We start from the raw sequence: 17565 nt of genomic DNA, 5'->3' as shown, positions 1-17565 counted from the left end.
CACAGCGACTTGCATCGGGTTGTAAGGTTTCTCTGAAACTCCACTACGGTGGTAGGGATGAGATGGCCTGCACTGCAATCCCATCACTGAAGAGAGTGAAGCACGAGTTCAGGGCTGCATAGTAAGACCCTCTCCCGGGGGCTGGAGAGATGGCTCAGCAGTTAAGAGCACCAACTGCTCTTCTGAAGGTCCTGAGTTCAAATCCCAGCAACCACATGGAGGCTCACAACCATCAGTAATGAAATCTGACTCCCTCTTCTGGAGTGTCTGAAGACAGCTACAGTGTACTCACATAAATAAATAAATAAATCTAAAAAAAAAAAAAAAACCTCTCCCAAGAACCAGAATAAGACATTCCATCCTCCCTTGCCTGGGCTCTTCCAGCAGCCAATCTCCCCTGCCTCTTTTTACACCCTTCGATTTTCTCTGAACAACAAAGTGGCGTTTTTTTCCAATACTGAGGAAAAGCCTGGCATGTCCTAGAAACAAGTCTTCGACCACTGGCTGTGCTGTAGCCCCAGCTCTAAGTTACTCAAGCTGGGCTCGATCTTGTGATCCTCTTGCCTTAAAAGGAAGTGGCTGAGATTACAGGCCTGAGTCACTATACCTGTTGTCAATAATTACTGTAGTCATAATTGGACAATATAGTTCTGCCATGAAAGCACTTAAGATTTTAAGAGGAAACAACATACATCATTAACACAGGTCGGAAAAAAATCATTGAAAGAAAAACCCGTGAGAATAACTGGAAGATGCAACCAGGTTGCGCCAATTCTCCAGTCTTAACGTTACCGTACCCCTTCTCCATATTTGATTTTTTTTTTTTCTTCCCACTCTCCCTCTTCACTGGCTCTTTTTTTTTTTTTTTAAAGATTTATTTATTACATGTAAGTACACTATAGCTGTCTTCAGATACTCCAGAAGAGGGCGTCAGATCTCATTATGGGTGGTTGTGAGCCACCATGTGGTTGCTTAGATTTGAACTCAGGACCTTTGGAAGAGCAGTCAGTGCTCTTAACCTCTGAGCCATTTCTCCAGCCTGGCTCTTTCTTTACAAAGGATGTCACTCCTTGAACCACCTCCACTTTTCATCCATCAGTATTCGGCGTGTATTCTAGTCTGTCCTTTGCGGTTTTGTATGTGCGTGGCGCGTACACGACTGAGGTCGTAGTGAAGTCAGAGGACATATTGAGGAAATCGGGTCTCTCCAAGTGGGTCCCAGGATCGAACCCACGTTGTTGAGGCTCGGCGGCCAGGGCCTTGGCCCGGGGAGCCACCTCCTCGGTCCTGAATTCTACTAAACTTTCGTAGCGCCGTGCCCTTCTCGTTTACGCATTGGTCACCTTTCACATCCACCGCGCGATCGCTTCTCGAGGATGAGGCGAGGACCCACTGCGCTCACCGGGAACCCCGCACCTACTACGAGCCTCTTGAGACAGACATCCTCACGCCCACATCCACCACCGGCCGCGAGAGCGGCGCCATGCCCGGAAGAGCCGAGTAGCGCACAGGAAACCGGAAGTCCCGTGCCTGCTGGAGGGGGCGTGGTTTTGCGGAGGGCGCGACGCTCGGCTGGGCTCGAGTGCGCAGGCGTCGTGGCGGCGCTCTACTCTGGAACATGGCGGCGCGTTCGCTGTGGGCGGTGCAGCGGCTGCAGCGCCTCCTGGCCTCGGGGGCTGTGACAGAGAGCAGGTAAGAGGGGCGGCGGGGCCGGGCAGGCGGCGGCGGGAGCGCGGCGATGGGCAACCCTGGGAAGGAAAGCCGCGGTTAGCGGGGCTCCGCCGAGGACCGGCCTCCTGCAGGTCCCATGACCCGGCGTCCACGCCGCATCTCTTGCTAGGGAGGCTGAGGCCCGTGGGCGCGCTTTCCCCAACCTTGGAAGATGAGTGGATCCGAGGCCATGTCCCAGGAGGGAGACCCCCAGGCATGACTGAATCAGAGACGAGCTCTTTCCTAGCCCCTGCTCATCATTCTTACAGGGATGGATGTGTCACCTGTTTTTTGGAGCGATGGATGTCTTGGGGTTCTTAGCCGGACCCCATGTGGTCTTAGGGCAGGCAGTCTCACCTTCTCAGGGGTGTTCTTTACCGGAGTGTAAAAGGAAGGCGCTAGATGGGTTCCCGTAATAGCCATCCATCAGTCTTAGGGATACTTTAAAATACCACTGTCGTCCGTGGGCTGCAGAACTAGGGTTAGTTCTTTTTACTATTTCATGTTTAATAGTTGAGGAGACTGGAATTGAGGGAAATTTGCTAACTCCTCCAGACTTGAAGTTACCCAGTCGAGGAACCAGTTGTGAGTCACGAACAGGTGTTTTGTGTTAGTTCATTCCCGAGAATGAATAAAAAGACGAACTGTGACTTAGAGAACCCTGATTTGTAAATTAGCTGCGGGGAAATCCAGGCAATTTGCATGGCCATTTGTCACTCTTTTTTTTTTTTTTTTTAAATCTTAGTGCACCTGACTTAACAGCCTACATACCAGAGCTATGAGATGTTGGATTTAATGCTTAGGGCAGGGTGGTTTGCTTTCAAACCTTTGGCAGTTTGTTGGGTGAGGTAAGGAAATAATCAAACATTAGTTTCGTCTGAAGGAGAAACTGTTCTGAGCACTGACTTTTTTTCTTTAAGTTGGCCCTGTTTTGACCAGCTATCTGTTTATCCAGGATAAATGTAGTTTTCTAGGAGGGATGGTCTTTGACCATATGTAATTTGCTCCAGACATATCTATAATAACTATATTTTCTGAACCAAATATTTGGAACCATGTAGAATTGGATATCAAACCATCATAAATTTCGAGACCGGCCTGAAAAGGCTGGGAGATGAAAATTCTCTCGCCTGTGTCTTCAAGCTAGCTCTGCACTCTGCCTAAAATGTTCTCTTAAAAGAAGACTTTTACCCCACCCCCACCCCCTTAAACCTTTGCTTAAATTTCTGCCATCTCAGTGACCATGGTCCACTACATCCCCGTTCCTATAGGTAATGAACTGCTTGCTTTAAAGAATTCGTGGTCGTTTTTTCACTTGAAATAATTACCAGGATCTAGGAGGGGTGGCCGTGAAAACTCCTTAGAGGTCAGGACCGCTCCAAGCTCTGCCCTGAACGAGGTCCTAGGCTACATTTCTATATAAACTGAATTATTTTAGTAATACCAGGGCAGAGCTACCTCAAGCCTCTCCTGGTGAGTTTTTCATCACTAAAAGTAGGGTTTATTGTGGGGACTGGGCAAAGTCCTGATGGAGTGTAATTCTGAGTCTTGCCTGTGTTGACAGAGACCAGCCATCCCCAAAACTCCACAGTCTCATTCCATGGAGGAATGACAAAACCTTCAGGGAACAGAGTGCTAGTGTTAACTACAATAGGACTTTCACAGGCCAGTTTCACACCAGTTGTATAAATAGTGACCTAGAATCTTTTTTTATATTTTAAAGCTTAGGCCTTTTGCCTGGGTAATCTCCCAGCTAGCTCATCTTCTTAACCTGACTAATCCTGGCCTCATCTGTGGCCAGGTGTGTATCTTAGCCCCACTATAGTCTGTCCTGTTCCCTCCATGTCCAGTGGCTTCTCCCAGAGACCCTTTCTCTGCATGGAAACTCCACCCTTCACTTCCTGCCTAGCTACAGCTCTTTATTAAAGCAAATCAGCAAGTAAGGAAGGTGAGTGTTTATGAAATAGAAAACCTAGTGATGGGCCATACACTCAGCTAGTATGGAATTTAACAATTGAATATACAGGGATATACCTTCACATAGTGCACCGCAACAGTTAACAGTGGAAGGGCAGAAAAGGTCTACTATAGCTTTCACACACACACACACACACACACACACACACACACTGATGTTGACTGCTTCCCTACAGAGTTTATTTCTGCTGAGATTAACTAAACCTGCCCCCTTGACCCAGCTGCATACCATAAGGTCTGCCTCCTTGTTTATCTGTGTGTAATAACCCCTCCTTGTTGAGCTTTATGTAATAACTCTGTTCAGTCTGTATACTAAACTATATGTAATCAAAGCTTCCAGGGTGCTGAGGTTTCTCCGGCCAGGAGACCTGATAAGCTGATCCCAGCTTTCTGTCTCTTCATGTTCTCACCACCCCAGTCATCTGTTCCTGGAGCCATTTGGATGCAGCAAATTGGTGTCCAACCAGGAGCATGGACAGTGACTTTGGGAAACTCTTATTGGTCAGATGAGGGACCACTTCCATGAGAAAGTGTTCTTATGCAGTTAAAAGGGGGAGAAATAAGGTAGAAAAAGACAAAGGAAAAATGAAAAGACATAAAGTTAAAGGAACAAAGGGAGAGAGGGCATGCAATTCTAAGTGTTGGGTATAAGAAGTATGAGACACATAGTTTCTAGAGATAGGCAGTTCTATTTCAGTACTTCGAGATTTTGAGAAACTCTGAAATCAGGGTAAAAACATTACAGCCCCTTCAATGATAGGTAGTCCTTGACAGGTTGTTTTCACTAGCAGCCCCCACCAGTACTACCAGGCACACCCCCAATGGAAATTTTTCTCCTAGACCACTTGACTATCAGAGAAACTGGTCTGTAGATAACTGGCCATTTTGCAGCATCAGTATTCACGGCAAATACTGCTTTGAAGGAAAATAATTACAGGCCAAACACAGAACAGTCCAGTAGCCCTCAGAACACCCAATCTTTGTGTGTGTGTGTGTGTGTGTGTGTGTGTGTGTGTGTGTGTGTGAGAGAGAGAGAGAGAGAGAGAGAGAGAGAGAGAGAGAGACTGACTGAGACTGTTAGAGGGTTTACGAGCCACAGAGCCATGCAGGCGGGCAGTGGATCTCTGCAGCAGGACTGCCACCACCTGCTACTGGGTCATTGCTGCTTTTCCCATCAGTGTTCACAGTGACAACACCTCTGTAGTCAGAATAATGCAAGCCTTGGAGGTGCTACAAGCCTGGATCAAAAGTTACACCGTCTTTTATGTAGGACCCAGAACTCTTGCTATGTTTGTCATATTTGGTGACACTGAGGTCTCCCTCTGCCATTGGCTGAAGATAGTGTACGAGTAACGCCTTGGTCTCAGGATCCCTGCTCTGCCTCCCTACTGCTGTGTAGTCTGGCTTAATACAAGCCCTTTATGGTCATGCTCTGTACCGTCTAAATGCCGCCTCTTTATACAGTAAATTTCCATCTGCACAGAACTGACTAGGCAAGGAGTTAAGCAGGGCACCCACTGGGTTCCTTTTCCACCTGTTACACATGAAGTGTCAACCCCAGGGGGTTACATCACAGTGTTCTCTAGCAGATAAATGTTACTCATGTAACTTCCTTTGGGAAATACAGTTTGTGCATGTTTAATGCTGATACCTGTTCTCAGATTGTTCATGCCTCTCTTCCACAAGAGGCTGCAGAGCATACCACACTGCTCACTGCATTGCAGAATTTGCCATTTTGAGCTATCCACAGCATCTTTAGGTAGAAAATAATTCCTTTTTATACATCTTCTGCATTAAAACTTTTGTGCCCAACATAAACCAGCTCACAACACAAGCATTCCTTACAACCCCCAGGGACAGGGTATTGTAGAAAGATCCCACAGATGTCACAAACAACAACAAACTAAAAGGGTAGAGCTCTACCCCGACCCAGTTATCTAAACAAGGCCTCATTTACATTAAAATTTTTAATTGTATAGTAGATAACCTCACTGCAAAGAATGACACTGGTCACCAGAAGACAGAGTAGTGAAACCTAAGGTGCTATGGAGAGATGTCATGACAGGAGAATGATCTGGCCTGTGCTAATGTGGGGGTGAGGATATGTGTGTGTTTTTCCTGAAGGTGCAGATCAGCCACTTTGGGTACCTTCGAGGCCTGTAAAGGTCCATGGATCCAATGAAGAGCCTGTCTCCAGGCATTTGGAGGCTGAGACAGATTCCCACAAGGACACTGTAGCACCTGAAGGCAAGAAGGCAGCCCAAAGGGACAGGGTGGGAGCACTAGCATGGAGTAGCCAAAAGGCAAATGGCAAGAGATGGCAGCTTTACCACATCTGTCTGTCTGCTGAGCACTGCAGCAAACCGCCACTGGACCAGGAGTGAAAATTCATTCTGAACATGGAGAAATAAGAAGCGGCCTCTTGTGAGGCAGCTATTGGATGGAACACAGGGCCCCCAGTGGAGGAGCTAGAGAAAGTACCCAAGGAGCTGAAGGGGGCTGCAACCCTATAGGTGGAACAACAGTATGAACTAACCAGTACCCCCTGAGCTCGTGTCTCTAGCTGCATATGTAGCAGAAGATGGCCTAGTCGGCCATCATTGGGAAGAGAGGCCCTTTGGTCTTGCAAACCTTATATAACTCAGCACAGGGCAATGCCAGGGCCAAGAAGTGGGAGTGGTGGATGGGGGAGCAGGGGCCGGGTGGGGGGGTATAGGGAACTTTCGGGATAGCATTTGAAATGTAAAGAAAATATCTTTAAAAAAAAAAACTTTGAAATTAAAAAAAAAAAAGAAAAGAAATGTAGATGTAGGGGGAAAAAAGAAAGCCCTGAGAGAGATTGAAGTCCATAGTGACTGTGTGTGGTAACATCAGCTGACCATGTCAAAGACCCCGGAGCCTCAGACCCATGGAGGAATGGCAAACCTCCTTCTGTGAGGTTCAGAGACATGGCAAAGCCTTCCTCTGGGGACTGAATGTGAGTTTTTGACAGTGTGTGCAGAAGATGTCCACCATAGCTTCTCCCCTATGGATATTTATGACTTAATGGCTGCTCCTACAGAGCCTGCTCCTACTGAGACTAACTAAACCTATCCCCTTGATCTACCTGTCTCAGCCTAAATTCCTGTGTAACCTAATATTTTCTACTTGTCAATTAATTCATTCTATTCCTATTCTTTTCAATTAAAAACTTGTTAGTATTTTTTCTTTTTCTTTTTTTTTTTTTAAGGATTTATTTATTTATTATATGTAAGTACACTGTAGCTGTCTTCAGACATTCCAGAAGAGGAATGTTACAGGATCTTGTTACAGATGGTTGTGAGCTACCATGTGGTTGCTGGGATTTGAACTCTGGACCTTTGGAAGAGCAGTCGGGTGCTCTTACCCACTGAGCCATCTCACCAGCCCTAGTATTTTTTCCATATCACAAATACATGAATGAACCTGAAACACATTCTAAGTGGAAAACTGTGTCTAAGTGACCATCTATTATGGTTTTGTTGACACTAAGCATCCATAAAAGACATGTCTGTAGAACACAATATTGTCATGCTTACCTGGGGCAAACAATTTAAGAGGAAATGGTAAGTGATGTACTAAGTACAGATCTTGTTTTTACGGTGACAAGGATGTTCCGACATTGTGATTTTAGAATTTGGTTGACTCTAGATAGTAAAAATGTTTGACTTGTACAGTTTAAATGGTAAATTCTATGGCATGACAACTACATACTGATAAACTTTTAAGTGTTGAGAGTTTCCTACATTATGTCTGTATACCACCTGCATGTCTGCTGCATACAGACGCCAAAAGGCATTAAGATCCTCTAGAACTAGAGTTACAGGTGGTTGTGGGCTGCCATTTGGAATGCATGGAATTGAGTCCACGTCTTCTGGGAGAACAGCCAGTGCTCTTAACTGCTGGGCTGTTTTTCTCACCTTAAAGCTATTGCTTTTAAGAGCACTTTAAAATCTAGTCATGTTTCAGGTATTGGGTGATTAAAAACCTGAGGCAGATGAAGCAGAAAAATGCCTAGGAAGGACTTTGTCAACAAGACTGATTGAAAACTGTGGAGAGTTCCAGTGTGGGTGCTTTGGGCACTAACTGTTGTGGTTTTGCGTTTGTGTGCCACTGCCGGGTCCTACCCTCTTAGGGGATGGCTACACCCATTCAGCACTGCCACCCAAAGAACTGCTGGGGAAGACTGCAGTTCTGAGGACCCTCCTGATGGACTGGGACCCTCCCTTGCTGAACAGGCCTTAAGGCTTAAAGCTGTTAAACTGGAAAAAGAAGTCCAGGATTTAACAGTGAGTAGTAGACTTTATATCATTTGTTGTTTATGTCTCTTCTTTGGTTTAAATGTTCAAGCGAAGTTTTTGTGTGTGTGTGTGTGTGTGTGTATGTGTGTCTTTTTTAAAAATAGATTTTCCTCTAAGATGGCTCTATACCCTCTTCCACTGGGCCCATTGGGCCAAAAAAAGAAAAAAGGTTTGTGGTTTGTAAAGTGCCTCGTGGCTAAGGATGTGCCTCCTTTTGGCTCCCTCTTGTATCCAGCATTTAGATAGCTGATGGCTTGCCAAGGTAAAGGTGATGGTGCAGTGCCAGTCAAGTGATAGAGAGCAAATATTTGTTGGGTGTGTTGGCTCTTTGTACTCTATTAGTCAGAGGACGTCTGGCTTCCTGGACATGGTCGAGATTGAGCGCTTTGAGAAGAGATCAGTAAAGCAGAAGGATTACAAAGCAAGCGACACCCCTCAGGACCGAAGGGCGCTGGGAAGCGTGTCTTAGGAGAGCAGTTAGAGAAACCAGCGACTACAAGCGAGAAGAGGACTAAACGGCTGAGAACTGCCTTCAAATAGGGGATAGGTTTTTAAAACTTACTCAGTCACATTAGAGTTCAAATTAATGAAGGAAAGCTTGGCAGTGTTGCCTAAATTGGAAAACTGTTTTCTCTGAATAATGAACTTGAAACTGATGTGCTGAAGCTAGTCAGAATTACTTACAAGCTATGAAGAGTAAGTAGATGGCCTCTTTGGTAGTTTGGAGAGCAGCCAGCCTCACACTATTTGTTTTTATTGGAGCTTTTGTGCATGCTGAGAGAGCCATGTCACTGTTAGAAGCATGAGATTTATAAAGTAAAAGCGTTCTTTCCAGGTGATTCCTCATTCTTTGATTTTGCTTTTGATATTTAGCTGAGATACCAGAGAGCTGTTGCTGATTGTGAAAACATAAGGAGAAGAACCCAGAGATGTGTGGAAGACGCGAAGATATTTGGTAAGAGATGATTCACAAATGAAGGGCACCTTTGTAAACTGAGAGTAAGTGGAGATATGTCTGAGTCCCTAACTGACCTCATCCCTCCTCCCAGTGTCCCTCAGACTTTCTCTGCTGTTCGTGGGAATAATGTCATGTTAACCATCACTGGGGTAATGCTGGCCTTTGCTTTTCTAAGCATTACAATTAGTAAATGTCTTAACATTCTAGTCTGTGCACAGCCTTTCTGTCATTAATAAACTAGTGAATCTTTAAGACATTCACAGGAGAATCCAAAGAACAGTGTATAACCAGGGACGATAAAGTTTGCTTGCTTTAAGCAGCACTGGTCTGTACCACAGGGCAAGTCCGCACTGCTGTGGACAAGAACTCTTAGTTGCTGTCAGTACTCCACAAGTTGGTGATTTATAGAACAGCCTGAAGGAAGCTAAAACGAGAAAGAGACAGACAGACAGACCACACGCACACACACACACACCCCTACCCCTACCTATAGCAAGGCTCAGCAAACCATAGCCAGGTAATATTTACAGTTTTAAATGTCATGATTTTTTTTTTTAATCCATATAAACTTGTTTTCTCTTTACCTACAGAACATAAAGTCCTTGGCTTTTGCCTCTTGTCCCACAAAGCCTAAAATGCTTCCTGTGTGGCCTTTTACAGAAGACAGTTGTTGGCTGCTGAGCTATGGAAATGTCTGTTGCAAATAGCACAGTTTTAGCAATGGGAGAACTTCTGATGTTCCACCTGCTTGATGAGCAAGACGGATGGACACCAGAAGTCAAGCTTTGAGTTAGAACTAGTTATTATCAGTTTACTCAAGAAATAAATGGTAAGACATCTGGGAACAAACTCATGTTAGCAACTGCTAGCCAGTTTATTATCTGAAAATGTATCTAGCCAAAGAGTCCATAACAGTCATTAGCAGAGGGAATTTCCTCCTGGTGACCAGAGATACTTAGGAAGCCAAAGGGTTTTTGGATGCTCATGGAGAGAAAAGAAATGTATAGTGGGTTTTTGTTTGTTTTGTGTTTTTGTCTTTTGAGACAGGGTCTCTCTATGTGGCCCTGCTTATTCTGGAACCCTCTATGTAGACCAGTTTGAGGCTGGCCTTGGAACTTAACAGAGAGTCCTGTCTCTGCCTCCCAAAGATGGTGAGCTACTGTGCCTGGCAGAAAGTAGAGCATTTTTAACAGATATATCATGACAACTGTCTCACCTCCTTGCATGCATAATTTTAACTTTGTAGTCTATCTTCTTGGTCACAAAGATTCTTTTTTTCCAAGAGATTACTACCTATTAAAATAATATAATAAATTGGAACTGAGGAGATAGTTCACTGGGAGATTTCTTTGCAAGCCTGAAGGGCTGAGTTGGGATACCCTGAACTCATGAAAAAGGAGTTCAGATGTATAACTAACCCCCGTGCTGGTGGGGAGGAGACAGGCAGATCCTGGAAGCTCACAGGGCACTTGGTTTGGCTGAAATATCCAGCTCTTTGTCCAATAGAAGACTGAAAACCTGAGGGCAAACCATCCAGTGTTGACCTGTGATAACTTTACTGGTGTGCACATACAGGAAAGCATGTGCACACATCACACAAAAATAGTCCTAATGCAATGGTGAGGATGTAATCAGGGACCGGGCCTTGGTGTAGCAAGGAGAACTTGGGCTTATGTTTAGCCAGATTTCCCCTGCTCACCGACTTAGAAGCAAGGTCTCCCCTGGCAGCACGCAGGTCAGCACAGAAGCTTGCTGCTCTCACACTTGTGCCAGAGGGCTAGAGATGCAGCTCAGTGGCCGAGCACTCACACATGCTCAGAGCGGCGGGCTTGAGCATGATACGCAGCTCTGAAAACCCACAGTCTGCTCTCAGTCGGGGCTTGTTTCTCTGAAGCACCTCTGCTCACCCTTCTCTCTCCTGCTACACTCGATGATGCCACACTGCTTCACGTGGCACTCAGGTTCGTTCCTTCCTTATGGACCCGTGTGCATGCCTGAAAGTCAGCATGCACAGGGTTATTACCGCTGCTGTTGGACTAGCTCCAGTCAGGTTCCCACTGTTCCTCAGGGTGCTCTTCCGCTTCCCTGGCACTTAAAGGGAGAGTCCCTTCCTCCTCTAGCCTGCCATGTTCTGGTCAGCTTTCTCAGATCCCTCAGTCAGTGTTTTTCTATTACTTACATGTGGCTAGTCTAGGTAGGTCACTGTCCATAGGAAGGAAACTCGCCTCATCTATAGGTGTGCCATACCTTCCTGTCTAGCCAGCCTCGAAAACAAGTGGCTCTTGGCACTTTAGCATAATGTTTTTCCTGTTTGATATCCCCAACCCATGGCCTCCAAATGAAATCTTCCTATCTTACCTCTTGAGAATGGCCCCTGCACAACTAAGATAAACTTGTTTTTAGTCTGTTTTATGTAGACTCACTTAGTCAAGTTGTAATTTCCCAGCTTCCCAGTAGGATTCCCGGAGATAGCTGGCTGTCTCCAAAAAGACATACTTTGCAAAAACGGTACTGACTTGTCGGTGGAGCTGGGATGGTTAAGCTGATCCCCCAAGTCCTGTGTGACAACCTTCCCCCTCTCAGAAATGCTAGGTATAAAGTGTACCAGCCACTTCCCGGGGCCTTCTCTAGATTATGCCCCGAGGTCAGCGTTGTTCTCAGCCGTGTGTTTGGTTTCTGTGTAGGAATCCAGAGCTTCTGTAAGGACCTGGTGGAGGTGGCAGACATTTTGGAGAAGACTGCCAAGTGCTTTTCCGAAGGAGCTGACCCTGAGGACCACAAGCTTACTCTGGAAAAAGTCTTCCAAGGGCTGTCCCTGCTGGAAGCAAAGCTGAAAAGCGTGTTTACCAAGCATGGCCTACAGAAAATGACACCCATCGGTGACAAATACGACCCTCATGAGCATGAACTCATCTGTCACATGCCAGCCGGTGTTGGGGTGCAGCCCGGCACCGTGGCATTAGTTCGGCAAGATGGCTACAAACTTCATGGCCGCACCATTAGACTTGCGCAAGTGGAAGTGGCAGTGGAGTCTCAGAGAAGACTCTGAACAAGTCATTGGACCAGAACCCTCTCCCAGAGTCAGGCACCTATGTCTCCTTTATTTATTAAGCTGGTTTGTATTATACACGAGGTCCTTCGTGTGCTCCGTTTCGGATTTAGTCACATTGGCTATATCTCTACAGTGTCTTATTGGGTTTATGTGACCTGCCACTAGGCATTTGAACAATATGACAAGTGTCATGTGGCCTTTATCAAAATGTTTACAAAAATCATTTAAATTGGTACTCTGATGATTGAATCCAAACTCTTCTCGCCTGTGTTTTCATCTAACTGCTGGAATTAGTGCTGCGCCTTGTATCTTGTATTTTGGGGAGAGGGAAATGGTAGGGATTGGTTTGATGTTTAGGTACATAGATAACGATGCCTTACCTTTGTATAAGTTTAGGTCATTTGGGCTGGCCAGTAGAGAGATTTCCTAAGACTCCTTTTTTATTTCACTTTTTCCAGTCATATCTCATGCTTGTAGTCCTTGCCAGGGTCACACTCACACCCATACCCCTTTCTGATCCCTTTTAGAAGGGCTAAAGGGTCAGGCCAGTCTTCCTTTCTTGTTGGTAAGGTGAATATATTTATTATTAAACTGGTCTCAAGTCTAAGAACAGGCAAGCCCTGGTTGCCTTGACAATACAACCCAATCCCAGGGAGCCCAAAAGCCTCCATACATCTCAAGTTGGAGAAATAGACTTTGGGGACCAGGCATGATGGCTGTCAAGTCAAAAATAAAAACAAAATACTAAGGTGAATTTTTTTTTTTAACAGTATATAATTTACACAAAAGTAATTACCTCCCTTGCATGGACTCAGAATGAACCAGGCTATCCTCCTTTCTGGGTTGGAGAGGACAAAGGACTTCATATAACAGCAACAACAAAAACAAATACAACCAAAGTCCTCAGGCACATTGTAAAACAGTTGCTGTCACCTTCACCTTCACCATTCCAGTTTTGTTTGGTTTTTTGTTTTGTTTTTGTTTTTTTGAGACAGGGTTTCTCTGTGTAGTCTTGGCTGTCCTGGAACTCACTTTGTAGTCCAGGCTGGCCTCAAACTCAGAAATCCGCCTGCCTCTGCCTGCCGAGTGCTGGGATTAAAGGCGTGTGCTACCACGCCCGGCTACCATTCCAGTTTTTGCATCCTGAGTCAAAAGCACCAAGAAAAAGAAAAATTTATATATTTATTATTGACAAAAAGTTGTCTCAGTTCTGCATATGTTTTGTTAAGAAAAGGCTTCATCACTGTCCACCTAAAATCATTTGCAGTGCTCAAAGGAAGGGCCATATTCCTTGTGTTCTTCCTTGGTGAACTGTATGTATCTCCTAGAAGATGAACAGTAAGGCCGAGGTGCAACTGTCCATCCACACTTGTACTCGGGAGCAAGGATGCTGATTTTCATGGTAGTAGAAGCCAGAGGAATGATCTGCATCCTGTAGTAACCAGTGCCTGAGTACATGGGGTTACAGCCAGACAGCACTGGGTTGGCATTGAAGTCTTTGCTGACATTGACATCACACTTAGTGATGGAATGGAAGGTAAATTCATCATATTCCACACCCAGAAAGAAAGGCGGAAGGACACCTGGGGGCCGCAGAGTTGGTTCTTGCCAGTAACAATGACCTGGCCATCGGGCAGCTCCTAACTCTTCTCCAGGGAGAAGGATGCAGTAGCAGGCATGTCTTACGGGAAGTCCCAGGCAACATGGCACAGGTTCCCCTTGATGTTAACAATTGGCCGTGGTGAGGCTGTAGCCGTGCTTGCTCAGGAGCTTCAGAAGTAGTCTATAAGGTCTTGTCCAGCAGGATCACGTAAGGAAGAACATAGTCCCTGTAGATGGGCAGCGTGGGTGACCCTGTCTCCAGAGTCCATTGGGATGCAAGTGGTACTATCAAGACAGCACAGCCTTGGTGGCTATGTGCATGGCTGGGTATTGATGGTCTTGAACATGATCTGAGTCATCTATTCATGACTGGCCTAGGGTTCAGGGGGCCTCTGTAAGCAGCACCAAGTGCACCTCCAGGACCACACAGTCTCATTGTATAAAGTATGGTGGTGTCTCTGTCATCCAAGTTGGTGACAGTTAAATCCTCCATGGATACCTCAGGGTCAGGATGCTTCTCTTGCTCTAGGCCTTGTTACCCATGTAGGAAACGTGGCCAGTGCCACCATCACACCCCCAGTGCATTGGGCTGTCCCACCATGAAGCAGGAGACAGACTCGGAAGCACCCTCACCTATGAAGCCAGCTCTGTTAGCGCCAGTGCAGCAATATCTGCCTCCATGCCAGTTGGTGACAGGTGGGGACCCAGCGGTGGAGGATCTGAGAGAAGCCTGTGCTTGCCAGGTAAACGTGGATACCACAGAGCATCTTCCCTTATATGTAAGGAGCTATTTTTACAGCTCCTTGGGTATGAAGCAATTTTAGGCAGCGCCAACAGCAAACAACCCAAATATATTTGTATTTGTATAAGTACCTACAGTGGCTGGCTCCACCAACCCTGATTCTTGGCCTTCATCAGATTAGCCCTGGGCTCCTATATTAGATTATATGGAGACTCTTAAAATTTCTCATTAAATAAGGCTGATGTGTGCCTTTTTTCCCCGTCATAGGGGCTGACAAGTTACTACCTCTAACAACAAAACTTGTGTTTTTAGAGCATTGGGGATTGGATGCAAGGTCTCATGAATGCCAGCTCTCTACAACTCTATGTAAGCTCTCTACAACTCTTAGCCCTGGCAAGCTTTGTTTCCTAGTTTCTGTATCTGCCTTAGGCCTTGTTTGTATGAACATCCACTTATGTATTATCCTTGTAAAATTTTATGAACCTGTATAGTTTTTAAGTCTCAATAACTGATGGTGTGTAAAAGATTTGCCCAGTAAATACCTTAATGCACAAATAATACATGAGGTAAACTTTATAAAGGTTTTAGCATAAGAGGTCTTAAGTGATATAGGAGAAAATGGGAATGAGAAGTTGATGTAAGTAAACTTGCTTAGGAAATACTAGGTAGAATTTAGCAAACGAAGCACTCTGAATCTCAGCATAATTCTGCCAGGCAGGCAGGACGGCCTGGGTTAAAAGAGCTTTCCCTTTATTAATCTCTAAGATGGAGTGACTTCTCCCTGGGAAGGTGTATGGATTCTACAACATCACCCATTCTGCTGCTTTTGAAGCTTAAAAATGTCTGTTCTAGGACTAGAGACAACCCTTCTAGAGACTTTGACCAGACTACAAATTAATCTGGCACCAACTGGATTACTAGAAGAACCAAATTCTGTTGTACACATATATACAAGAATCCCACAAAAATCTGAGACTGTCAAAAAATTGGTGCTTAGATCCCATCCTCACTTAGGTCTCCTAGAAACTGGAAGAGCAGAGAAAACTAATGAATAAAGGTGGTCTTGTAGATATTGTCTGGGAGGCCCTTTGAAACATAAAACTGCCAATTGTAAATACACAGATATACAGAGTTTAAACTTGTGTATTAAAAAACGGAAAAAGCCTCTCGATACTCTCATGATTGCAGTTCCTCAAAATACTATCAGCTCAATACATACCACAGACTATTCTGAGGTGGCATATTCTAGTCTCAGACCTCCAGTCGTTTTCAGGAGGGACCCTCATGAGTAAGATATGTTTAAATGAAGCTGTCTTGCTTTGGTCCCCACCATCTCCACCAGATCTAAACACTTGGGCAGAGGTAAGGCTTGGGATGGTGTAAAGTGTACTGGGCACAGCAAATAACCACATTTAGAAAACAGTTATGACTATCTCATGTGCATGTTTTATCTCCGTGTGTGTCCTGTGTGCACACCTGGTGCCTGTGGAGGCCAGAAGAGGATGTCAGATCCCCTGGAACAGGAGTTAGAGATGGTTGTAAACCACCATGTGGGTACACTTTCAAAGTACTGCTTACTGGGGGCTGGGACATGACTCAGTGGTAAAGAACACTCTGGCTGCTCTCCCAGAGAACCAGGGTTTGTTCCCAGCACCTTCTGCAGTCGGAAGGTTCTCTTGGCAAGGCATTATTTTACTCTTCCACTAGGCGCATATTGTAAATTTAATAAGCAGTGAAATTCCACAGTTGGAGTTTGCCCCCTCGTGCCCTCCTTTCTACAAGGTTGACAGATGGAAACAATGAGAAATGAGCCATGTCTATTTTGGAGTTACTAGCTGTCCTTGACAGGAAACTAGGACGAACTGTCATTTTAGGAGTCCTGTTGTCTTAACGAGTGTTCTGATCTTCTTTCCATGTAGTTTTGCAAGTAGATTAGTAGTATGTTCTCTTATTGTTTGGTAGCTTTTGCAGACTTAAATCGTGAGTTGAGGATGAGATGAAGTTGTAATAACAAACCAGAAGGGACACTGGAGCCAGAACAGTATAGTAGAACTCACGCTTTGTCTAGACTTTGAGCCCAGGTCTGGTCCCCGTGATTTCAGTGCTAATCATTCCCTGTTTATAAGATGGTTATAATTTTTTTTTAAGATTTATTTTATTATTATATCTAAGTACACACTGTTGCTGTCTTCAGACACACCAGAAGAGGGCGTCAGATCTCATTGTGGGTGGTTGTGAGCCACCATGTTGTTGCTGGGATTTGAACTCAGGACCTTCGGAAGAGCAGTCAGTGCTCTTACCCACTAAGCCATCTTTCCAGATACTGAGAGGAGTACATGAGACTCCAGTAAGCTCTTCTATGGTATTGCTTAGATTATCACATTGTTTTTCTTGCATTTTTATGGTTGTCTAAAGACTGGTTGAGAACATTAATGATAATGAGTGAGAGTAATAGTAATTAATAATAATAAGTTGTTAGCTAACCTGTGACCTGTGTAGCTTGAGCCCTGGAACTCTGGCTAGGGAGGGAGTGAAGAAAGGATAGGCATACACATAGACACACACACAGTGAGGCTGGGATCAGATGGGGCTCGCTAACGCTACCACTACCACAGGAACCTGTGGATATTTATTAGATACAGCACAAAGAAGGAGTTAATTAGTCTCAAAGGAGATGTCTGGAGGCCTGCAGTCTCAGAACGTAAGCGTCCAGGAGGAGTAAGTCACGGTTGCTAGTCTTTGCAAACACTGAGTCTTCCATAGACACTCAAGACTCCAGAGAAAAGTCTTGCCAGTTTTCCATGGGCCAATTAATTGGCCTTGTGGTCCTCAGCAGGCTGTATCCATATCAAAATACACATTCACTCAGAACTTCACCATCGCTACACTCACCCTAATCTCTTAGAAACACCAAGAACAAAAGTAAGTTGGGGAAAAAAGGATTTATTCTACTTACACTTGCATGTCACTCATCATTGAAAGAAGTCAGAACAGGAACCTGGAGGTAGGAGCTATTACAGAGGCCATGAAGGACTGCTGCTTACTGGTTTACTGACTTGCTCAGTCTGCTTTCTTACAGAACCCAGGACCACCAGCCCAGGGTTATCTCTATCTGGAAATGGATTGGAGCCTTCCCCATCAATCACTAATTTAAAAAAATATATATCCTATATGCATGGCTGCATTCCATTTTGGTCATTAATAT

The 17565-nt window shown here is 45.0% G+C and overlaps 1 protein-coding gene across 1 annotated transcript; it reads left to right on the top strand.

Moving 5' to 3' along the window:
* Positions 1-1606: 1606 nt before the first annotated feature.
* Grpel2 (GrpE like 2, mitochondrial) lies at positions 1607-12768 on the top strand. Its single transcript, XM_021214937.1, has 4 exons — positions 1607-1692; positions 7841-7994; positions 8880-8961; positions 11649-12768. The coding sequence occupies exons 1-4, from the start codon at positions 1619-1621 to the stop codon at positions 12011-12013; spliced, it is 675 nt and encodes a 224-aa protein (XP_021070596.1). The 5' UTR covers positions 1607-1618; the 3' UTR covers positions 12014-12768.
* The last annotated feature ends 4797 nt before the right edge of the window (positions 12769-17565 follow it).

The sequence above is a fragment of the Mus pahari genome, chromosome 15, assembly GCF_900095145.1.
Source record: "Mus pahari chromosome 15, PAHARI_EIJ_v1.1, whole genome shotgun sequence".
Classification (NCBI taxonomy): Eukaryota; Metazoa; Chordata; class Mammalia; order Rodentia; family Muridae; genus Mus; species Mus pahari.
The sequence above is the reverse complement of the archived record's forward strand: the minus strand, read 5'-3'. Positions and strand labels throughout refer to the sequence as shown.